We start from the raw sequence: 24,616 nt of genomic DNA, 5'->3' as shown, positions 1-24,616 counted from the left end.
TCCACTGTGAATTGAACACGGGACCTTCTGCATGCAAAACAGAGGCTCTACCATTGAACCACAGATCCTATCTTCTCTTTCTCCCACCCTGTGCACCTAAAGCCACGTGTGATCCACTTATATCTTTCAGCCTGCTTATTCTTTGCCTGCACAGTCTGTTTGGCAAAAAAGTACTGGACGGCTCAGGTAGGGTTCTCACCTTTGGCTTGGAAAATTGCTCGAGATTTGGGGGCAGTGTCTGTGGAAGAAGTTTGGGGAGGGAAATGGGCTCAGAATGGGCTCCTAAACTCACTTGTATACCATACAGTTGGATTCCCCAACGTGGTGCCCATGGGTACCATTGTGCCTACCAGTAATTCCACAGGCGCCTGGCGAGCTCTTCAGAAAGTGGGCAGAGTTTGTTAGTGGCTGCCCTCATTCAAATGAAAGGGTTTCCCATGGCTGCAATTCCAGTGCCACTGGAGGATCAGAAGGCTTGTTGAGCACCCAGGCTTTCCTTAGTCATTGTGTGGTTCCGTTTCCCTCTTGAGTTTAGCTTTATTCCTCTTTTTCTCCTCCCCCCTCTGCTTTATTTCTCTTCTGCAATTCTTTTTCAAAGCAAGGAGAGGCTCTACCTTCTGCAACATTCATTTTGAGTTTGGTTCCGCCTCTTTCAGCAGCCATTTTGGATAAACATATTGAGCAGAGGTCCATCAGTGGCTCTTAGCCACAAGGTATAGATGGAACTCTCTGTCTAGGGCAGTGATGCTCTGTATTCTTGGTGTTTGCGGGGGGGCAATCAGTGGGAGGGCTTCTAGTGCCCCTTCCCCACTGGCAGACCTCCTGAGGACACCTGGGTTTTGGCCACTGTGTGACACAGAGTGTTGGACTGGATGGGCCATTGGCCTGATCCATCATGGCTTCTCTTACGTTCTTAGGTTCATTTTGGAGGGGCACTCACTACCCCCTCACCATCCCAACATTCTCAGAGGCTCAAGAAGTTTGGGGACCTGTGCTATAGAGTCTGTTCTCCGAAGCTGCCATTTCCCCCAGAGGAATTGATCCCTGCAGTCTGCAGATCAATTGTGACTCTGGGTTTACTCCAGGCCCCACCTGGAGGTTGGTAACCCTATGCGTAGGGATTATGCATATACTCGTTGCCCCTAATACATACACAGGGAAACACTCCTGTGCCTCTCTGAGGAGACTCTAGGAATATCAGTGTACGGGGGAAATGGAATGAACTGTCTTCACGCCTGTGGAGGACCATTCCAGTGAACCTAAATGAGATTTCCTTTTGGAATCCTATATTCTGTTTTGGGCCACATCGTGTAAGTTATTGACCAAATGGAAAAGATTCCAAAGAGGTCTGCATAGCTGATAAATCTTGTTTTGGAAATGGTAACGTCCCCAGACCACACGCTTCTTCTGTATCGCCACCTCCTCCCTGCCCAGTCAACATATCATGTCACAAGTAGCCTGTATACCGGATGAAGAAATGCTTCAGTTGGTGGCTTGTATATATTCAGCAGACCTAACAATATCCTGTCTAATTCTTTCTTTTGCTTCTCGTCTTGGGGAGGGGCAAAGAGCTTTGCAGTAAATCCCTGCCTTGTTCGTACACACCTGCATTTGGTTTCCAGGCAAGAGAGAGTCCCTGGATGAATCTCCGACTGTTAGCCCTGTTGTCGTGGCTTTCCTGCACTTGCCCCGGGCTCTTTGCTTTGGGTTTCCAAAGGTGAATAATAGCGTTCAAAGTTTTCCCTGGAGTCAGAGCTTTGCTTCTTGGACTGAAGCCTGCGTTGCTGCCACCTTCTGTTTCCTTTCTGGAATTGAGCAGGTGGAACCATCTATTTGCTCTTACATGCGATTGGCAGTGTTTAGCCTAAGATAATTTGTTCAGAACCAGCGCTTTGCTTGCAAGTCAAATTAGGTCGTTCTCAATTGTTGTGCTGACTTGGCAGCTCCTGAAGCCTGGCCAGTTTTCCTGCTTCACTTTTGGTCAGCCCATCTTTCTCTGTTTGATGCCATGAAAAAAAGTGGAAATCAGCAGTATTGTCCTGGAGCTTTCCCTACTCTTAGTGACCAAGCAAACCTACCTGGCTGCACAAAGGCCTCTGTCCCAGACTTCCTCTTTTTTCAAAGTGTTTCGGCTGCGCGTGAGGTTTTCTTTCCCTTCAGCTGCTCGCAGCAACTTCAGTTGTTGTTCTTTTCTTCATTTGACACGGGAAAACTCGCCTTCTTACAATTGTCATGCCTCGCTGTGCGTTCTTAGGGCTTTGTGAGTGCCTCCTTGGTGGTGAACATTTGCTTTCAAGGGCTTCTTTATGCTGTGTCTGCAACCTGTGGCCTTTCTGCACGTCCAGAACTTTTGCACACTCCCTCCTCTGCATGTAGATCCACGTGTGACCTGCTTGCTTGTGTGTGTTTTGGCATGCTTACACTGGGTCTGCACAATCTGTCCGTTGCAAAAAGGGATTGATGGAACATGTGATGGAGCACACAGTCAAGGAAAAGGGCTTGTGGAAATTGGGCTAAGTCCCACCTATTTCCAGGGCTCTGATACAGTACTGGGAATTCTGCCCCAGAGACTGGCCGGCCACTCAGACAACCTTGGCACTTTCCAGGATGGGATGGGGGGAGCCACCTCCGTTTAAAAAAGGGAGCATTGGCACATTTACCTTCGGACAAGGATTTTGCAGCCTTGTGTAAGACCATAAGATGAATAGGCTTTTTATTTGGGCTTTTTAAAGTTAGGATTATGGGGTCAAGATAAGGTAGAAACCCTGTTTTAAGGAACTAAACAAACACCCTGTGAAGGACCCGTCCAAAATCTAACTTTTCTGGTACTGAGGCCAGGTTCTTTGAGAGTTTAAAAAAAGGGCCCAGTTCTTGAGTAGAAGCCTGTCAGCTGTGATTAAACAGGTACAAATGAATGCTGAGAAGTCCTATCTGGGGGAAAGGCAATAATTTCCCCCTCAGCTTCTACTTTGTTAACTTAAGCTCAGGTTCAACTAGTAAACCCCCAGTGGGGAAAAACATAACCTCTGGGGAGTGAAGTTGTGAGCCAGTTGTACGTTTGTGCTTATTATTGATTCCACACTAAATCTTTAACCATTTCCATAACATTTCCTGTAAATAATTTTTTGGTCGTGCTGATCCAACTGTGTGCTGTCTGTCCAGTCAAAAATAGCTGTGGGTACTTGCTATTGAGTACCATGTTATTAGTGTCAGAACTACAAGCCCTTTAGGGAACACACAGCTACATGCTACCATCCAGTTAATAAAAACGTCTGCTTGATCTAGAGCAGTATTTTGGAGCAATCAACAGATATACTACCCAGTCAGTTGAGGATTAGAGTGGCTCCATGTGAACGGACAAGGAATCTGTCACGACTGCTGGCTCGCTACCAGCTCCTTACTATAATTCCCTACGGTGGCGTTCTGTCCTTTGCCAGCTCCAGCAAAGATGCTTCAGTCTTACTCCCTCTCCATGGCCTTGTTCCTTCTCCCCTTTCACATCCTGATATTTCCCTTCCCATGATTTTTCACTCCTTTTGGAGCTGAAAGTCTCCTGTTCTCTCAAACCTCTCCCTTTCTGTTGCCCCATTATGCCCTGTCCATGTGATGCCACCTCTCTTGTTTCCTTGATATCCTTCTTCAAAGCTTAGCCTCTCCTTGAACCCTTTGACACCTCCCTTGAGAAATGAAGCTTAATATACAACTAGAGCTTACTCATGTTCTTTATCCAAGCCACCATCTCCCTCGCCTTCCTTTGTAGCCTTCCTTGGCTCAGATTTTAGATTTCAAGATTCTTGTGACTGGGGCTTGCCATCTTCTATTCTGTAAAGTGCTATGCATGTTGATGGTGCTATGTTCATAATAATGAACGGAGTCTAATTGTCCTTTGGGGGTACATTTGCACCACTGAAGCTGCTGTGCCTACTCATTGCCATTGACCATGTCAAGAGCGGGTCACGCTCATGCTGATTGGCTCTTGTATTTAGTGTGTGGTGCTGTAACATCCTCAGTTCTGTCTTCTGCATTGCATGACCTTTTGGCTTCGTTTTGTACAATGCTTTTTTTATTTTCTTGGTACTTCTTTTATCAAAATGTACCCACTTAGGTGACTGCATATGCCACAATAGATTTCTAAGGTGCCACAGGATCTCATAGCCTTGACTCCCTCAGATTGGAAGGAGGTGTCCAGTGGGGTGCCACAGGGTTCAGTTTAGGGTCCAGAACTTCTCAGTATTTTTATCAATGATCTGGAGGAAGGGCGAAATGGGCTACTCATTAAATTTGCTGATGATATCAAATTGGGAGGAGTGGCAATCACCCAAGAAGATAGAGTTAAAATTCAACAAGACCTGAATACTCTGGAGAAGCAGGCGGTTGTGAACAGGATGCAATTCAACATAGATAAGTGCACAGTATTACGTCTGGGCCACAAAAATGTGAAGCACAAATACTGGATCGGGGATACACTTCTGGGTAGTAGTGTATGCGAAAGAGATCTTGGGGTAAGGGTGGACTGTAAACTAAATATGAGCAGTCAGTGTGATGTGGTGGCAAAAAAGACAAACTCAGTCTTGGGTTGTATCAAAAGGGCCATTTCATCGAAATCGCAGGAGGTCATAGCCCCTCGCTATACTGCCTTGGTCAGGCCGCACCTAGAGTACTTTATGCAGTTCTAGAGGCCTCACTTCAAAAAGGATGTGGACAAAATCGAGAGGGTGCAGAGGAGAGCGACGAGGATGATCAGGGGTCTGGAGACTGAGCCCTACGAGGAAAGGCTGAGGGCCTTGGGAAAGTTGGTTTGGAGAAGAGGAGATTGAGGGGGCACATGATTGCTCTCTTGAAATATCTGAAAGGCTGTCATTTGGGGGAGGGCAAGGAGCCGTTCCAGTTGGCAGCAGAGGATAGGGCTCGAAGCAACTGGCTTAAATTACATGCACAAAGGTACCGGCTGGATATTAGGAAGAACGTTTTCACGGTCAGAGTAGTTCAAAAGTGGAATCAGCTGCCTAGGGAGGTGGTGAGCTCCCCCTCACTGGCAGTTTTCAAGAAGGGACTGGATGAATATTGGTCAGGGATGCTTTCGGCTCATCCTGCACTGGGCAGGGGGTTGGACTAGAAAGTCTGTATGGCCCCTTCTAACTCTGTGATTTTGTGAATTCTGTGAATATTTGACATTACCTTGAGAACTGGGATATGGGAAATGGATGATGCAGCTGCTTGATCGGGAGCTCTAAGAGAGTTGATATTTATAATATATATTGACAAAACAAATGCACTGTCTGCTCTTGAACAACACTCAAGGATACACACAATAAACTTGGATGTAAGCAAATAGGTTATTATGGAATACATGATGCAGTTACTCCTGTGGCAATAAGTTCCGCTTATTCAAAACAATGAATCCAGATTGGTTTTCCCAGAAGATTTCTCTTCTGAATGTCGAAACAGTAAGAGTTTGGTTTCCGATGCAGTTAGGAAGATGCTTTCAAGAACAAAATGTTGTCTGTAAACCAAGGGTCCCCAAACTTTTTGAGACTGGGCAACTTTGGAATTCTGACACAAAGTGGTGGGCGCAACCACAAATTGGCTGTCATGGGAGGTGGAGTCAGCTACAAAATGGCCGCTGCAGGAAGCAACCCCCCCCCCCCCCCGAGGAAGCCCAAGTGCAGGGAACAAGACTGGGAAAGAGGAGTGGAAATACAACCAACACTGTAGGGGTAGCTACCACCAAAACAATGTTATTTTAATCTGTACGGCCAACCAGATCTCCAGTGGCCAGTCAGAAGCTCAGGAAAGTTATTGTCAGGCACTGTGGTGCTTACGAGCATCACATTGGGGGTCCCTGCTGTAGAATAATAGAATCATAGAGTTGGAAGGGACCTGTAGGGTGATCTAGTCCAATCCTCTGCACAATGCAGGAAATTCACAACTACCCTCCTCCCCGACTGCCCCAGTGACCCCCTGCTCCATGCCCAGAACATGGCAAAACACCTTCAGGATTATGGTTGTTGTGGGTTTTCCGGGCTGTATTGCCACGGCAATACAGCCCGGAAAACCCACAACAACCATCGTTCTCCGGCCGTGAAAGCCTTCGACAATACACCTTCAGGATTTCTAGCCAAACTGGCCTGTGGAAAATTCCTACCTGACCCCAGGGTGGTGATCGGCTTTACCCTGGGCATGTAAGAAGGGCCACAAGAACTAAACACTGATGTAACCCATTCTGCCCTCCCGCTTATGATCTGCCCAATAGTTAGACATGGCTAAGGGAAGTAAAAGTGAATCTGGTTTTGGTGTTAGGGTTGCAAGCCTCCAGATGGTGGCTGGAGATCTCCTGGAATTACAACTGATATCCAGCCAACAGAGATCAGTTCCCCTGGAGAAAATGGCTGCTTTGGAAGGTGGACTGTATGGTATTATACCCTGCTGAGGCCCCTCCCCTCCCCAAACCACACCCTCCCCAGGCTCCACCCCCCAAATCTCCAGTAATTTCCCAACCCAGAGCTGGTAACTCTATTTGGTGTTAATGGTAGTACCTAATTTTCATTGGATATGCTGATATTTGTATGCATATTACCCATGTGCTTTCTTTTGGTTACTAACTATTGCGACGTGCTACTTGTCAACAGTGATACACTGCCGGTTTTGGTGTCCAGATTGAAGTGAGTCAGAGGTTTGGGTCTCATATTTACTGTGCAGGCTCATGCAGATTTGTAATGAATGGGGTGTCGATGGAGGGCAAAGAACTTCGTAGAGATCTCTGAGAATAAGATTTGTCACTCTGTGCAGGAGGGCATCTTAGCATGGGTGATTCCCATCATATAGTTAAAGAGGCAGGAGTTAATTATCAATTCCCAGTATCCAGTTGTGGCGATCACCCTACTTCTCAGGTAGGCTCCTGCCTTGGAAAGGAGTGCAGGCATTCTGAAGAGCTGAATTAAACCTGCTCAAAGAGAGAAAGAGACAGAAAACAAAAAGGGGCTCTGCTCTTTGCAATGTTCTGACCTGTCCTGACTTATCCTCTGCAAAGGAGCAGGGCCTGGTTGCTTCCCAGGGCAGGCAGGCAACTGGACAGAAACTACTTCATGACAGGCAGATGCAGTGGCCCTTCAAAGTCTCGGTGTGTGGGGGGTATCTGCTTCTTCCTTCCCACTGACCCTTCTCTGCAACCACTCCCAACCGTGTCTCCCGTCCCTCCAGTTTCCAGCTGTTGCTCTGTCCCCACACCTCAAACTTTTTCCCCGAATGGCGCACTGTGTCCGACTGTCCTCCATTTCCTCTACTGGATTTGTGGTGGTGGCAAAGCTATTCATGCCACATTGAGTACATATGTGTGGCCTCAACAAGAGGAGTGTCAATGTGGTTGCCCGTGCTGCTGTCATATTTGTTAGATACATAAGAGGTGGCTTACAGTACGTGCCACAGAAATTTCGGAACAGTAGTGGGTCTTTAACTGAATATCTGATTTACACTGGTTTCCATTTGTGGCTTCAGGCCGCCTCCTACAATGAGGATTTCATGAAGCTGGTACTCCACTCAGAGAATCTAATGTGAAGTTTTGGATCCCTGTGAATTAAATGATAACTTTTGGATTTGTCTCTATCCCTCCTCCTCTGTTCCTGTTATCTCTTCATGCCCCATTCCTCGGTTTTCCCTGTAAGCTGAATGGGAATATTTCTTAATGAGCCCCTCTTAAGTGTTAAAAAAATGAAGGCTAAGAGACTGCTTCAGAATATAGAGTGTGAAATGTATCACAGAAGTCCTCAGCATCACGCTCTGCCAGCATTTTTGTTATTGCTTCTAATCCCGTTTTCTGATCCTGTTCAAGTTCCGTTTTGTTAATTTCATCCCCCAGATGTAAAGATATTTTGAAAGCGGAATCGCACGAGCAAAGTATTTCTTTCCCTTTGTAACATCTTATCGCCTTCTCTTCCTTTAATATGCTTATCAATAACTTCATCTCCTCCCTTTTAATCTTGTAAATTCCATTATCTAAAGCATTCTGTTGCACGGTGCCGTCAGTACCGCCCATTGCCTCATTTGCATTGACACGTGCTTGACCCTGGCCCCTCTCCTCCTTTCGTTAATGCATCGGCAAGCACTGATCTCTCTCTGGAGCATTATCATTTGGCTGTTAGCTCAAGTAATAACAACCATTCATTTAGCTGATGAAGGTTTATTAAATAAAAATGGGCATTAATGAAGGTGGTGGAGGAGCAATAGCATGCATTCTCGTTTTTGTTATGTGGGTTTATGGAGTATCTGTAAAGTGTACTGGATTTGATACCAAAGTGGCCTGGGCATGACAGGTAGTGCTGAGAAGCCAGGCTAACAGTGTGATCATAAGCTAACTTACACTATTCTAAGCCTGTTGAAGCCAGCTCTTCTTAGGATTTCACTGTAGGCTTTCATTTAGGATGCAGCTCTTCTTAGGATTTCACTGTAAGAGACAGAGGCACTTGATGGCCAGTCTATGAATCTGCATATTTTCATACTGTAAGGGTGTTTTATATAGATATTTGTTCATCTATTTTTGGTGTAGTGGTTAAGAGTGGCAGGACTCTAATCTGGAGAGTCAGGTTTGATTCCCCACTCCTCCACTTGAAGCCAGCTGGGTGACCTTGGGTCAGTCACAGCTCTCTCAGTACTCTCTCAGCCTCACCCACCTCACAGAGTGATTGTCATGGGGATAATAATAACACACTTTGTAAACCGTTCTGAGTGGACATTAAGTTGTCCTGAAGGGCGGTATATACATCGAATTGTTGTTCTTGTTGCTGCTGTTGTTATTATTAAAAACTGTGGTTAAAATATACATTGGCATCTGTTTCTCCCTCCATGTACCCTCTTTGTGATGGTGCATATGGGGGGAATTGGATCCACGTGAGTTTTTCTTGTGTGATCCTTGCCTATCAGGGTTTCTGTTGAAGTCGGGGAAGGCTCGTTTCCTCTGATCTCTCTTTAAGATGGTATGCTTCTTAAATTGAAGATGGAAGAGAGGATCAAATGAAACCAAAAAAGGAGGCAGAAATGGACCACAACTGACAGAAGAGAGGTAGGAACAGAACAATTCAGCTCAGGGGGAAAGGGGAGAGAGTAAAAATCTAAAGACGCAACTACGTTGGAGAGATCCATAGGGAGCTGATACACATAGGACTCTTAAGTATGATGGACAGTGACTGTGTAAGGGATCTTGGTAGGGCACGAGGGATGGACTTTGTTGTCATTTCCAGACAATAACAACATTCTGTTTTTTTGTTAGCATTGTGGAGACTGGGTAATGAGCAATTGCCACAGAACAGGGTTGGAACTGGTGCAGCATTTAACACCTCTCTTTGCCACCCTCTCTGTTCTTCTGTTATTGTCCAGAAGCATTTCAGTCAGGAGATGTGGGCTCTCTTGGCCGGCAGTTCGTACTCTTGGACTGCTGCTCAAGAATGGTTTAGGAAGGTACTTTTATAAAGGGAATAGGACTGTAGTCTGTTGCACTGTTTGTTGCGTGGATTATCTTACTACATTCTCTTCTACTTTTGTAATCCATTCTCTGCACCGTTTATGGCATGTTGTCTAGGAAGAATGCCAATAAACTGGAACAGATCCAGCAAAGGGCAACAAACCTGGTGGTGGTGGTGATGGGGGTTGCAGACTGTGGCCAATGAGAAGAGGCCGAAGGAGTTGGGAATCTCTTCGTTTCTCTTACAGCTTCTCTAAGGTGCCACTGGACTCAAATTCTGCCATTTAATCTGGTTGCAATCTCCAGAGCCAGTCGAGAATACCCTCCTTGACCATCTGTATGCCAAATCAATAGGCAATAGGACTGTTACATAAATGGCAGTGATTTCTGAGCAGTGAGATGTGAACATTTTTAATGTGATCACCTTTGTCCAGTTTTGATGACCTTTCCTGCGGAAGGCGAAGCATCGTTTTTTGCCCTTGGCTCTCATTGGTTACTTGTTCAGTTAATCTGTCTTTTCTAAACGGTGGCACTGGATGCCGTAATGGGCTGCTTTCCTGGCCTCTGACGTACATGGATTGTTCGGGAATGCAAAAGCTGGCTTCCATTTGCTGCATATCTATTTTGGATCCTGTGGGAGGTCTGGCCTTCATGGCACTGAAGCCTTCATAATGGGCTGGAAGGTTCATAACTAGTTATGAATTGCATTTTAGTTGTGTAGAAAGATGTCAGATTTGTGCCAGTGTCCTCTGTAAGAGAAATTTTAATGAAAAGCCACCTTCTGCCACAGGGACTTCTGAGAGATTTTATTAAGTTAATTTGTTAAGGCTTCTGTTATGAGATATCTTCTCATTTTCTCCTAGAGTGCAGCTGCCAAAAATATTTTCAGGACCAGTGATAATATTTGGATTGTTTCTGAAGCACTAATTTATAGACTTATAATTTTTGTCTCTAGTGAACTAATCAAATACTGATGAAAGGATAGAAAATGCTCAAAATCTTATAGATAATGGAGTACGATACCCTGCCAGAGAAACTTGATTGTCTTTTACATGTCAAATGGCACAGTCTATCACTCCCTTCCCCTAGGGACTGGGTGAAATATTAAGGCCTGGATCCCACTGAACATTTCCATTTAAACAGGAGTTCTTGCATGAGCTGAAACACAAAAAAAACCAATGTGAAGTATCTCTGGTACCGGTCCAGCTCGTGTTTCTGCTTGCACAACACACAGGGCAAGGTGAATTGCAGCACGCACACAAACCCCAAATAATTTCCTTTGATCGAATTCCATTGCAGTTCCAAACTATTTATTTAAAATGTTTCTATGCTGCCTTTCCACCCAAATAGGATCCCCGAGGTGGCGAACATCAAGATCACTTTTTTGGTCTGGAACCCTCTGCTTTTGCTGTAACTGAATGGCCATGCCAACTGACATTCAGTGTGCCAAAGGTGGTGAAAGAGCCTGTGCGCCACAGAAACGCTCTTATGCTGTATTAATTAGAGGTCAGTTCTGATAGAAGCTTATGTGTGTACCTGTTGCTGGAGATGAACGGAAGTCGAGCAGAGTGGTTCTTCAAAACCTTCAGGAGAAAACCTTCAGGATAAAAGCCACACGAGCGCAGGGAAGATATTTGGAACGTATTCCTCTTGACTAAAGATCTGGTGGCAGCAGATAGCTTCTGATTAACTCTGTGTTGCTTTGGGCAGTGATGGAAATACAAATGGAAATAGTGTCCAACTGCTTTCTGAATTTTTATAGATGTACAACACACACACGAAAGTGGCCACAATTTCAGAATGCATCCGTTGGGAAGAATAGCGCTGGGAAGTCCTTTTATGGCTTTTGTGACTTCATGAGTGGAAATATTGTAGGTGTCAGAAACTGCCCTATTTAAAGATAGGTCTAAAAGAGCACAAAACATGATGCTCTTAGTTCTCAAAGAGGCTCAGCATCTCGTTGGAGAATAAATGTTTTCTCACTAGAATTCCTTTGCTTCAGAGATAAGTATCTTGGTAATGGGCGGTAATGGAAAATGAAATATAGGGAATGAAATGACAGTTTAAAGGGGGTTTGTTGGAGCATTGCCACGGCATTTAAGAATCTCAAAGACTGCGCAACGTTGCACCTTGGCTGTGCTGTTTACTTCTAGAATTCAATCACTCCAAAGGCAGTGTTACCAAGGCCATAACTCCCCGGCATGTGTCTTTGCAAATATGAAGTGTCACACAGGCAATATTTTAGAAAAAGATGGCTGCATTTTTCACCAAAGAAGAAAATTAAAGCTCCATAGGCCTCTTCTCCCCCCACCCCTTTAATACTACATTAAATGATTGACTCTTCTGTTTGCTTTTTCTCAAGGCTTGCTTGAAAGTTTTATGTTGATATAATAGTTTTGCCTTTGCGTATAGCTATTTTTTTTTTAAAAAAACCAAGAAAACTGAGCAGGGCCCAAAATCCACATCACATGAGTGAAAAATGGAATGCTGGCATTGAATTTCAAAACCACTTCTATACAGGGCTTTTTTTCTGGGAAAAGTGGTGGTGGAACTCAGTGGGTTGCCCTTGGAGAAAATGGTCACATGGCTGGTGGCCCTGCCCCCTGACCTCCAGACAGAGGGGAGTTGAGATTGCCCTCCGTGCCCTCCTGTGGTGCAGAGGGCAATCTCAACTCCCCTCTGTCTGGAGATCAGGGGGCGGGGCCACCAGCCATGTGACCATTTTCAAGAGGTGCCGGAACTCCGTTCCACCGTGTTCCAGCTGAAAAAAAGCCCTGCTTCTATAGAGGGAAACCATCCTCTCTTTCCTCCTTGCTTCCAAGGCTTTCTTGACCCAGCTATACCAGAGCCTTTTAAAATTCCTGGTCTGTTCTTATGGTTCCTTGGGGTCAGTTCCACTGAACAAAACTGGAAGTTTGCTAGCTTACCCTTAATCTCCCAAGCCAAAAACCATTTGCCATTCTGCACACCTCCTCCTTAAGTTGGCAGGGTTCTGCCCTCCTTCCTTTCTGGTTCTGCTCTTTTATCCAAGGGACAAAGGCTTAGCAGGTAAGATGAAGCCTGCAAATTTGATGCTCTGCTTACTGCAGGAAGAGAAGTTTTTAAGTGCCTGCAAGTGGCAAGTGATCAAGTTGTGGCAATTCCCAAGCATTTGGGAGCTACAGGCGAAGTCTTTCAACTAAAGTCCCTAAGACTGTTTACAATTCAGTGAAATGCAGTATCAGTTACCAGACTCAATACAAGGTATTGGTTATTACATACAAAGCTCTTCACAGCCTTGGTCCAGCATACCTACAAGACCACCTCTCTCCCTATGCTCCTCTGCAACAGCTTTGCTCATCTGAACAGGGTCTTCGGTAGGTACCTCCTTGCGGATGGGCAAAATCAACAGCTGCCTGTATATGGGCATTCTCTGTGGTGGTGCCCACCCTATGGAATGGCCTGCCTGAAGAGGTCAGGAAAGCTCCTACTTGCCTGGCTTTCCACAAAGGTTGCAAAACTTAATTATTCAAGAGGTTTTTTTTACTCAGATAGGAGGGTTGTACTTTAAGGAGAAGGTCTCAAAGAGATGCTTCACTGAAGAGACAGGGACCATAGACTTCACTACTGTGTGCTACTATGTACTGTCTGTTGCCTTACGTCCTGTCTGTTGCTTTAAATATGATCCTACTGGATAGTTCTGTATTGTTCAGTATCAGTCTATGCTCTATTTCAGCATCTCTTCAACTCTGTATTGTTTTTTTGCTGACGTTATATCTTTGCAAATTTGCATTTTTATACCCTTAGGCATTGTTTATTGAAATGTCCTTGATATTAACTGTACTGATCTCTTGCTATGTAATCCACCTTGAGTCAGTGAGAAAGGCAGACTATAAATGACAGAAATCAATCAATCAATCAATCAATCAATCAATCAATCAATCAATCAATCAATCAATCAATCAATCAATCAATCAATCAATCAATCAATCAATCAATCAATCAATCAATCAATCAATCAATCAATCAATCAATCAATCAATCAATCAATCAGTAAAAGATAATGGCACAATAAAATTCAGTTTTACAGTACAAGTCAATAAGTTACAATAGACATCAACAACATACCATAAAATCAATAAAATACAAAATGCTGGTCATGCTACACCACCTTTGTCTTATTGCTGTAACTCAGACGATGTCTGGAGGAAAGGCAGGTCTTCAGACTCATCTGGGAGATCTTTCCGGAAGTGGTCCCTTTGAACTAGTATGGGGATTCCAAAGTTGGGGGCAACAAGCCAAGGTTGACCTCCTGGAGGCTCCCACCAGCTAAACCTCTGTTTGCTCTTGGTTCATGTAAGAAGGCCTCTGGTCCGCCTTCAAGTCTCAGGTTGGTTGATGTGGATGAAGGTGGTCTTTCAGGTAGTCTGGACCTAAACCACTCTTTAATACCTCCACTGCCTTCCTGGATTTTGATGAAAAAGAGAGAGAACAACAACAACAACATTCAATTTATATACCTCCCTTCAGGACAATTTAATGCCCTCTCAGAGCAGTTTTACAAAGTATGTCATTATTATCTCCACAACAAAACACCCTGTGAGGTGGGCGGGGCTGAGAGAGCTCTGAGAGAGCTGTGACTAGCCCAAGGTCACCCAGCTGGCTTCAAGTGGAGGAGTGGGGAATCAAACCCGACTCTCCAGATTAGAGTCCTGCAGCTCTTAAGTGACTTACCCAAGGTCATCCAGCTGGCTTCCAAGTGGAGGAGCGGGGAATCAAACCTGGCTCTCCAGATTAGAGTCCTGCTGCTCTTAAGTGACTGACCCAAGGTCACCCAGCTGGCTTCAAGTGGAGGAGTGGGGAATCAAACCCGGCTCTCCAGATTAGAGTTCCACGCTCTTAACCACTACACCAAACAGACTGATGTAGTGTGATGTAGTGGTTAGAGTCTAGGTTATTTGAGATCCGGGTTCCAATCCCCATTCAGCCCTGAAGCGCACTGGGCGACCTCGTCCCATACTCTCTCATCAAAAATAATCGAATAATAGAAATAAACATGCAACAAAAACAACAATAACAAAATATCTTAAAATTATTAAAACCAAAGAAAAACACCCCGTTAGAACAATTAAAACCAAAGCTAAAATAAGCTTATAAAAACAAAAGTAAAACATAGGGTAGGAAGAAGGAATCACTGAGGGAACGCTGGATGGCAACAGAAGGAGATGGACAGGTCTCCCTTGAGACCGAGTTCCAGAGTTTTGGTGCCACAACCAAGAAGGCCCTTTCCAGGGTTGCTACGTGCCTAATTTCAGAAGGAGGGGTACCCAAGGCAGGGGCTCAGCAGATGATCATAGCAGTCGGGTGGGTTGGGTAAAATATCATCTGCAGCATGGAAACAAACTCCTCAAAACTGACAACTGTGATAACAGCCATAGTTTTTAATTATTATTGTTAGTGTTTGTTTATAGGCTGCCTTTCTTATTGAGATCTAAGGCCGATTGCATACTGCAAGTGAATACAATGTAATCAATAGCTAGGACATTCACAGAGCAAAAAGTCTAACATAAGACATTTCTTGACCAATGACATGCACCCTTCTCTCTGCACCTTGGAGAAAGAAGAAGACGTGAGCACCTCTCCTTCCTCTGACAAGCACGATCCTTTTTCTCTTGAGATCAGAGCTGAAGACGGAGAGGATTCTGTTTTACCTAGTATGGACCCAGCATGGCACCAGGGGGAAAAACCTTTCCTCCTTTGTGATGAGGGAGTCAGGCGGGATCATAGCAATAACTAATTTGGCTTGCTCCCAAGATTAGCCAAGACGGGTGAAACCTTGAATAAAAATAAACAAAATTAATCTCCAACTAACATGGTAAATATAGAATCAAAGTGATCGAAGTTGTGAGGTTTGTAAATGTTTACTTTACAATAAGCACCAGGTGTCTGCCAACCACTTATCATGGGAGAGCCAATCTCCAGTATTGGCTGCAGTGGGAGATGTCTGAGTGCTGGCATTTAAACCTGAATGAGGATTTATAGGCCTCTGTCTGATGGTTTGTTTTTACGAGGGAAGTTCTAAAATTCCTTTTTAACGATGATTAGCATTCTCGTGTTCTGTATGCTGATTTGAGAGCCCTTGCGGGTTGGTAAGGGAGCAGTATGTTTTAGGAATAACTGAGATTACACGCATAGCTTGATCCAGTATGTGAGAGTCTTGTCTAATTAGGAAGATCAGTGTTTGCAGCTCCAGGAATGATGAAGAGCGCCAAGGAAATAGTCAAAACCGAGGACTGAGCCTGAAAGATATTTGCAGACAGCAGAGGGGTCAAGCATGAGTGCCCAGGTGAAGGAGTTCAGGCGTGACAGAAACTCAGTTCCAGCCAGAATATCCAAATCTGAACAAAAGCTTACCTAGATTTGCTTCATTCATATTAGACTCTTTGACTAATCAGAAGGTTGAGTGGAATGCCATCGGACATGGGCCAGGCTCTGTAAGATGCTGTAAGTACTCAGGACCTTATATACCGCAATGCGTCTCATCGAGAAAAGTTGTATACAAATATTCTAAAGAGAATACTTTAAATAAATAAATTGCTTCTGTGGTGATTCTGAGGTAAGTAGCTTAATCGGATCCATGACACTGTTGAGAATCAGCTCAGCGGTAAAGCTTTGGAATAAGTGCACTAGTAATGCCTTTGCTTGACCTTGTAGAGAAGTAACTTGCCGCGCCCTAACAAAATACCTATGACATCCGGAGTGAAGGTCCAGGGATTCCTGCTGTGAGTGGCACAGCTTCTGGGCTGACTTGAGCTTCAGTACGGTGCCTTTCTTCCACTTGTTCTGCTTCTACTACGGTGACGAAATTGGTTCCTGGGGAGATCCTCTTGGCTCAGAGTCCAGACTGTGGCCTGTGTCTCCGAGCCTGTGATCTGCTGTGAACTTAAAACTGTGTGACAAAATGAAGTTCCTTGCTCATCCTAACGATGCCTTGGATTGTTGTGAAAATATTGTTTCATTTGCTCGAGGCTCTTTATGCTCTTTGCTTACTTCTTGCATTTCTTTGGGCAAGAAAGCCAAAATCTTGCAAAATGAGTATTTCTTTTTGTTGCCAGTCACTTTTGTCTTAATTGCTTTCTGATGAAGCATTTCCGGCACTGCAGGGGAATGGAGGGGATTGATAAAATTAAATAGAACGGCTGATGCATTTATCAGTTGCTTGATTTTATTAAATCATGTCACATAGAATGGCGCCTTTAACATTGTGTCAGATGTAAAACGATCATGTTGCTCTGTGTACTAATTTAGCCCTTCCTTTGGCTGAAGTTCTGTATTTACTCTTCAGGGGATGTATAGAAATCTGTGTGAATTACAGCCAGTGAACTAATCGCCTCTGATTCTTTCTGTTCCTGGGTGGCAGCTGAATTGGCTAGCGGGTTCAGAGGTTGCTATCTTGGTGTAATTTTTGTGAAGCTCAAGTCCAGGCAGTGTCATGAAATGGCAAGTAAATAAGAAATCCCCTCTCAAAATCCATCTTTGCCAGAGAGCCTTTAGCCTAACCTTTTAGTCCTCATTCCCTGTAGAAACGAAGCCCAAGTACGTGTAAATGAACTTAACACACATTCTTTGTTCTCTCCCTTCCCTTGCATCATCCTTCTTTTCTCCTGTTGCTTTGAGGTCAAGAACTTTTATTATTGTTTTGTTGTGCTGCAAAATGCCATGTATCTTTATAGGGGTGTAGGATCGTTAGTAGCATTTCCAGGGCTTTTTTTTCAGCCTGAACGCAGCAGAACTGTGTTCTGGCACCTCTTAAAAAATACCCACGTGACTGAGGGTATTTGGCCGTTTCGGCTGTTTTGCACCCGTTTCAGTCCCAAATGGCAGAAACTGGCCTGAAACAGCATGGCAGCAGCCTGTTCCAGGCAGATTTGGACCTGAACCTAGCTGTTTTGGGCCCGTTTTGGCCATTTTGGGCCTGTTTCAGCCCAATTCTGGCCTGAAACGGCCAGGATCGGACTGCTGCCGGACGGGGAAGGGTTCTCTCGCCTGGCAGTGGTCCGTTCCAGGTTGATTCGGCCTGATTCGGCCCAATTTGGGCCCAAAATGCCAGGATTGGCCACTGCAGGGCAGGAGAGTGTTCTCCTATGCGGCAGCGGTGCGTTCCAGGCCGATTTGTGCCCGAATCAGGCCCCCTGTGAAGTGCAGGAGCACTCCTGGGGGAGCCATGGCCTGCGTGGTCCCGGGAGCGCATGTGCACATAGTACCCAGTGAGTTCTACCACCTCTTTTCCCAGAAAAAAAGCCCTGCAAAAATTGATGGTGAACAGAGAGCACAATGAATATTTGGAAACTTGGTTAAGATGCCATGCGTTTTCCCCCCAGGTGTCAGCAGTAGATTCCCTGGAGGGACCCCTCCTTCAAGTGGAGGGACTGAGTGATCTGAGACTGGAGCTCCATAGCAAGAAAATGAACATGCACTTGGTCCTAATAGATGAATTGCACCGCCATCTTTACATCAAATCTACCAGTAGGGTTGGACAACGGAGCAAGGAAAAAGGAAGAATAAGGTTTGTTTACGATAGTTCTAACATGGTAAAAAGTCATCTTTCCTATGTATTGACCACTGCCTTAGAATGGGCTGTATAGACCAAACTTTAGCTGATACTCCTGTTGCTCGGAGGAAAATCTGCCCAGGCTATTTACTCACCAACTTCATGAGAAAGAGTTTCCATCATTCCTGACAACTGTTTTATATGCCTTCTTGAAGAAGGAAGTTGGCATGTCTGCCGCTGATGCACTGTAGGACTGTTTTTGCAAGATGCTCAGTGTCGTCAGAACTGTGGTCTGTCAATCTGAGTGGGCTAAGGCTCTGTGGTCTCAGAACCAGCTTGGTGTAGTGGTTAAGAGTACGGGACTCTAATCTGGAGAGCTGGGTTTGATTCCCCACTCCTCCACTTGAAGCCAGCTGGGTGATCTTGGGTCAGCCACAGCTTCTAGCTCTTTCAGCCCCACCCACCTCACAGGGTGTTTTGTTGTGGGGATAATAACGACATAATTTGTAAACCACTCTGAGTGGGTGTTAAGTCATCCTGAAGGGCGGTATATAAATCGAATGTTGTTGTTATTATTATTAGGAAAAAAAGGTCTTTTCCAACCTTGCTTCTTCAGATGAAGAAGTGAGCTGTGACTCATGAAATCTTGTACCCTACCACAAATTTTGTTAGTCTTATAGGTGCTGCTGGACTATTTCCCTTTTCTACAGCTGCAGACAGACTAACACGGCTACCCATCTTGATCAGTCTCCAACCTTGCCAATTAAGATTGGTGGAATTAAACTTAGGATATTACCCACGCAATACTTAACGCTGTGCCACCAAGTCTGTTTCTCTTTTCTGGGCTCTACTAACAATGTCATGGTTATGGGTAAGGCAGTACTGAGACATTTTTCTGCCTGGTAAAGTCAGCGACGTGCTGTTTAACAGCCCGAGAGTTGAGGTTGGTGGTAGGAAAATGGTGCTGCTTTCGGGATCTCTTTTATGTCTTTTTGGTAATAGCTCCGTTGTTAATGCTAGAAGAGAACACATTCCTATTGGACTTCTCCATCACGATAGAAAGTAATCATTTCATGAATAAAGTGTCCTCTATGTTTTGAAGGGCTGTAGGCTTCTCTTAGAGGGTGGCGCCTACAAGAGTCCCTTAAAGCTTGCAATGGCTCGAAGTTATCACTGATTTCTTGTCTTTGCAGTTCACTTGTGAAGGATGCCTCTCCTGTGCCTCTTCTCGATGTAACTAACTTGTCCACTCCTCGCAAGTTCCTCGACTCCTCTCAGTTCAGCACGCCGGGAAACTCCAGTGGTGAGCATCAAAATAACAGGCGAGGCCATACACCCCTCCTGCTAAGCCTGTGAATGGCTTTTTCAAATCGGGAAGGTCCTGACCAGAAGACGGTTTGTGGGAAGGGGGGTTTCAGGCTTGGGAGCTGATACTTCCTAGCGTTCGGCTGAGCGATCTGGTAAAGGTTACTGGTTCTCCCAGGCTTGTCTTCCTTAGTCCTAGTGCAGACAAGCAGCAAGATCTAACTGCACATTAGGCTCTAGCGTTCATATTGGAGCTCCAGCAGTGTGTGTGTCTGTCTGTTGCAATATTTCCCCCCAACTTGTGACACGTGTTCAGTCCAGGGCAAGATCCTATATTACAACAACAACAACAACATTCGATTTATATACCGCCCTTCAGAACAACGTAATGCCACACTCAGAGCGGTTTACAAAGTGTGTTATTATCATCCCCATGACAATCACCCTGTGAAGTGTGTGGGGCTGAGAGAGCTCTGAGAGAGCTGTGACTGACCCCAGGTCACCCAGCTGGCTTCAAGTGGAGGAGTGGGGAATCAAACCCGGCACTCCAGATTAGAGTCCCATCGCTCTTAACCACTACACCAAACTGGCTGATGTAGTGTGATGTAGTGGTTAGAGTCTAGGTTATTTGAGATCCGGGTTCCAATCCCCATTCAGCCCTGAAGCTCACTGGGCAACCTCATCCCATACTCTCTCAATTTAACCTACCTCAAAAAATAAACTTAAGACATAATAGAAATAAACATGTGACAACAACAACAACAACATTCAATTTATATACCGCCCTTCAGGACAACTTAATGCCCGCTCAGAGCGGTTTACAAAGTGTGTTATATTATCTCCTCAACAATCCCCCGTTAGGTGGGTGGGGCTGAGAGAGCTCCTAGAAGCTGTGACTCACCCAAGGTCACCCAGCTGGCTTCAAGCAGAGGAGTGGGGAATCAAACCTAGTTCTCCAGATTACAGTCCTCCCACTCTTAACTACTACACCAAGTCCATGTGCTGATATGCCTGTGGTGAAGTATAGCATAAGGTTTCCATGCTGGTCTCCAAAGCTGAATTTCTGGACGCCATTGGTATTTGTGGACCCCTGCCACATTATCCCATCTAAGTACAGAGTGAGATTTGTGTTAACTACCTACAGAGGAGTCCGTTTGCAAATGAATGTACTTAGAATGTGTTCACGAATGTAGGGCTGGTTCAATTTCTCTGTCCCAGAAATCAGAATTTTCAAAAGCTTATATATGAGAATGCAGATGACCCTTCCTTTTATATCCTCATTTATTGATGGGTAGGGCCAGAAATTTATTTAGGGGCTTTTCAGGGTGCCTGCCTCTTGGTGCTTTAAGACTGGTGTGTCGGGACGCAGGTGGGAGTTCAGCAATGGGAATTATGCTGGCAAGGGGGTTTCAAGAACTCTCATACTAGACCGATGGGGCCCCATGAACCTCTGTCCTTTAGATAAAAAAAAGCTGGTGGAAGCAGGGCGTAATCTGGGAAGGCATAAATTATGCAGAGTACTGCATAAAATTTTACTAGCAGCCCATAAAAAGCAGACAGCTAGTGAAATACACTCTGATAAATAGTAACAAAATTTGATCACCCTCACAATTGGAAAAAAGAACAAGACCCCAGAGAGTTTTCCCGAGGTTATGTGCTCTTGGAGGTGAATTTCTGGCAAGAATGGGTGCAACCTGGATGGTCACAATGCCCCTTGCCACCTTTCGAAAGGCTGCATCATACAAATTGCTCGGCTGTTGGGTCAGTGGATGGCATGGATCATCGAAATTGGAAAGCATATGGAGAAAATTACCCCTTAATGAGAGTAAACGTTTCAGCTTTGGAGGTGTTTAAATTTGGTTCCGGTTCTCTTTTGCTTGTGCTTTGAACTTACGAGTTCTTTTCTCCTTGACTGGGGTTATATTAGTGCCAAGGCAGGCAAATGACATATTTATCTACATCTGCAGTGCCATAAACCCCACCCCACCTCCTTCTCATGTGCCCCACCAGCTGTATGGCTGAAAAACTGCAAAGATTGGTCAGCAAATGGGTGAGGGGCTGGTAGAGAAGGTACAGACTTACAGCCAGGGCTTTTTTCCAGCGGGAACGCGGTGGAATGGAGTTCCAGAACCTCTTGAAAATGGTCACATGGCTGGTGGCCCCGCCCCCTGATCTCCAGACAGAGGGGAGTTGAGATTGCCCTCCGTGCCACTCGGCGGCACGGAGGGCAATCTCAGCTCCCCTCTGCCTGGAGATCAGGGGGCGGGGCCACCAGCCACGTGACCGTTTTCTCCGAGGGCAACCCATTGAGTCCCACCACCTCTTTTCCCAGAAAAAAACCCTGCTTACAGCTAAAGATAAGGACCCGGTTTTCCAATCATGGAGATGCAGCAGTGGCGGATACATTCCAGCGCTGGTACTTCTTCTCTCTGCCATGGTTTTGTTAAAAGCATATGAGTTCTGCCACGAAAGACTGCAACAGTCCCACTCAGCGGAGATGTTGATACACAGCTCTTGGCGTTGGATTGCACTTGGCCACCGTTGACTGCTTGGCAGTAATTCCACCAGCCTTGAATTATGAGCTTGTCCACGTTTTCAGGCGTCCCGTGATGGTGGCCTCACTTCAGCCATGAGTTGGAAGGCTTATTTGAAGTGAGTTGAGGGTTGTCATCTGGTGGCAAGATCTGGGTCTCTTTTTCCTCCCAGAAATTAAAAAGGGGCTTTATGGTACCTTAAAGTTTAACCACGTTTATTCCAGCATAAGCTTTTGTGGCCTGGAGCCCTCTTCTTCTCATGCATTCTTTGCATCTGAATAAGCAAGCTGTAGACCACGGGAGCTTATGCTGGAATAAAAAGCAGCTTCAAGATTCCACAGGACTCTTGCTTATTTTGGCCGCAACAGGCTAACATGGCTAGCTTTCCGGAATTATTTTTACCCCAGGGTGACTGATAACATAAACAGCAGCAGCTGGGGGGGGGGGGCGCATCTTTTTCAGTGGCAGGATTCCAGTGTTTCCTAGATGTCCTTCAAGATTTGTGACTAACTCACAGTCCGAGCAAGTTCCTCTAATGGGCACCCTGGACTTTCTCGTTTTTTTATGTTGATGAATGCTTACTTCAAAATAATTCTACATTGTGAGGAACTGCTTTTTAATTTGAGTGTTTGGCTATTTTATGTTCTTCATTGAGATATTGCAAAAATCCAGGAAATTCGGCATGTTAGACAGGCCTTTGTTTATTAAACAACAGTCTCCCAAGCAAAATGGAAGACCACTTTGGAATACCAGTTTGAAATGGCCTTTCAAAAGCGGATTATGATGTGGTGTGTGAGGGTCTGTTACTCAGGGAACAGAAATGAAACATTCTACCAGGTGTGCCCTAAAGACTCTAATTTGGTTTCCAGCCTTTGAATTCTGTTTGTTCGGTCTGTATCTTGGTGTTCTCCAGGGAAGGATGTCAGTCTTATAGAAATCAAGGAAGATCTGGAGTTGGATCCCGAGGAGAACAGTTCGATCTTCATGGGCATTCTCATCAAAGGCCTGGCTAAGCTGAGGAAGATTCCCGAGACGGTGAAGGCCATCCAAGATCGCCTGGAGCAGGAGCTGAAGCAAATTGTTAAGAGATCTACCACGCAGGTGGCGGACAGTGGCTACCAGAGGGGAGAGAACTTAGCCCAGGAAAACCAGCCCAGGTAGGCATGCTGCGTTGGAGGTTTATTTATTTATTTATTTATTTATTCAATTTATATACCGCCCATCCCAGGGGCTCTGGGCGGTGAACAGTTAAAATTGATAAAAACAAAACTAAAATCAATATACAAATAATAAAACAAATTAACAAGGTGCAGTGGTGGGGAGAACCTTCCCCACCCCAAAGGTGGGAGGCCGACATGGCACCGCCCCCTTCAATCACCAAACGCCTGGCGGAACAGCTCTGTCTTACAGGCCCGGCGGAACGATAATATGTCCCGCTGGGCCCGGGTTTCCATTGACAGAGCGTTCCACCAGGCTGGGGCCAGGACTGAAAAATCCCTGGCCCTGGTTGAAGCGAGGCGGGCTTCCTTAGGGCCGGGGACCACAAGTAAATATTTATTCGCTGATCGGAGCGATCTCCGGGGAACGTACAGGGAGAGGCGGTCCCGAAGATATGCCGGTCCCAACCCACTCAGGGCTTTAAAGGTAAGAACCAACACTTTGAACCTGATTCGGAATTCAACTGGAAGCCAGTGCAGCTGGCGCAGGACAGGTGTGATGTGTGACTGGTAAGGTATACCAGTCAGGACCCGTGCCGCCGCATTCTGGACCAGTTGTAGTTTCCGGATCAGGCCCAGGGGTAGCCCAGCGTAGAGTGAGTTACAGTAATCTAGCCTGGAGGTGACCGTTGCATGGATCACTGTAGCCAGGTCCTGGGGCGTCAGGTAGGGGGCAAGTTGCCTGATCTGACGAAGATGGAAAAATGCAGACTTGGCAACCGCCGTGACCTGGGCCTCCATCGATAGGGAGGCATCCAGGAGCACACCCAGACTCTTTACCACTGGCAAAGTTGCCAGTGGTGTCCCATCGAGGGCAGGGAGCTGGATCCCAACATCTGGCAGCCCCCGTCCCAGCTGCAGGATACTTGGATGGAATGATAACAAGAAATAGGGTTTTAGCTAGTCCTTTCTGGTGTCCGTTTAATACTCCACTGCCTTTCTGACCATGCTGGAGCCGAGTCCTCCATCAACTCCCAGCCTTCATAAATGTGGAACAGATACCAAGAGGACTTCTTTGTAGCCCTTATTGTTCGAACTTGGTAGGTTCTCTTTGTATAAACTCAGTCAATGTTAGGGATAACATTAGGGAACAAAAGATAGCATTTGTTAATTTCTTTTTTAAAAAATGGTCTCTGACTCTCAGGGTTTTAGAGAAGCTTTTGAAAAGTGACGGCAAAACCAGCAGTAGGTTAAAAACAAGAAGACAACATTATTTATGCTTTTCAACTGATGGATTTTTACCGTTTCAGAATAAGAATAGATTGTCTATTAATGCAGCATGTCCATTAACTGTAATTTAGCATCTGCCACGTTCCTGGAAATGATTTGCAAATTATATTGTGTGCTTAAAATGTGCAAATTGTCTGCATCGCTATGGCACATACATGTTGTTCTGACGCTGTCTGCGGTTTCTACATCTCCTGTTTGTGAACTGATGCCTGTAGCTTGCAAAGAAATCCATCCAGGTAGAAAGTGTGAGCAAAGCAGACCTGACGGTCTGAGTTAGCAAGACTGCTTGAAGCTCTTGACACTGAATTGTGGGTTGTCTCATTTAATTTCGAGGAATGCTTTTTCA

General features: G+C 45.3%; 1 protein-coding gene across 1 annotated transcript in view; it reads left to right on the top strand.

Moving 5' to 3' along the window:
• Positions 1-24,616, top strand: part of EXOC4 (exocyst complex component 4) — a 504,959-nt gene that overhangs the window by 48,759 nt on the left and 431,584 nt on the right. The window contains exons 4-6 of the mRNA XM_054988676.1: positions 17,815-17,999; positions 19,178-19,287; positions 22,737-22,980. Coding sequence (XP_054844651.1) covers positions 17,815-17,999; positions 19,178-19,287; positions 22,737-22,980 — 539 coding nt within the window. The remainder of the gene's footprint in view (positions 1-17,814; positions 18,000-19,177; positions 19,288-22,736; positions 22,981-24,616) is intronic.

Source organism: Eublepharis macularius, chromosome 9 (assembly GCF_028583425.1).
Source record: "Eublepharis macularius isolate TG4126 chromosome 9, MPM_Emac_v1.0, whole genome shotgun sequence".
NCBI classification, from domain to species: Eukaryota; Metazoa; Chordata; class Lepidosauria; order Squamata; family Eublepharidae; genus Eublepharis; species Eublepharis macularius.
The sequence above is the reverse complement of the archived record's forward strand: the minus strand, read 5'-3'. Positions and strand labels throughout refer to the sequence as shown.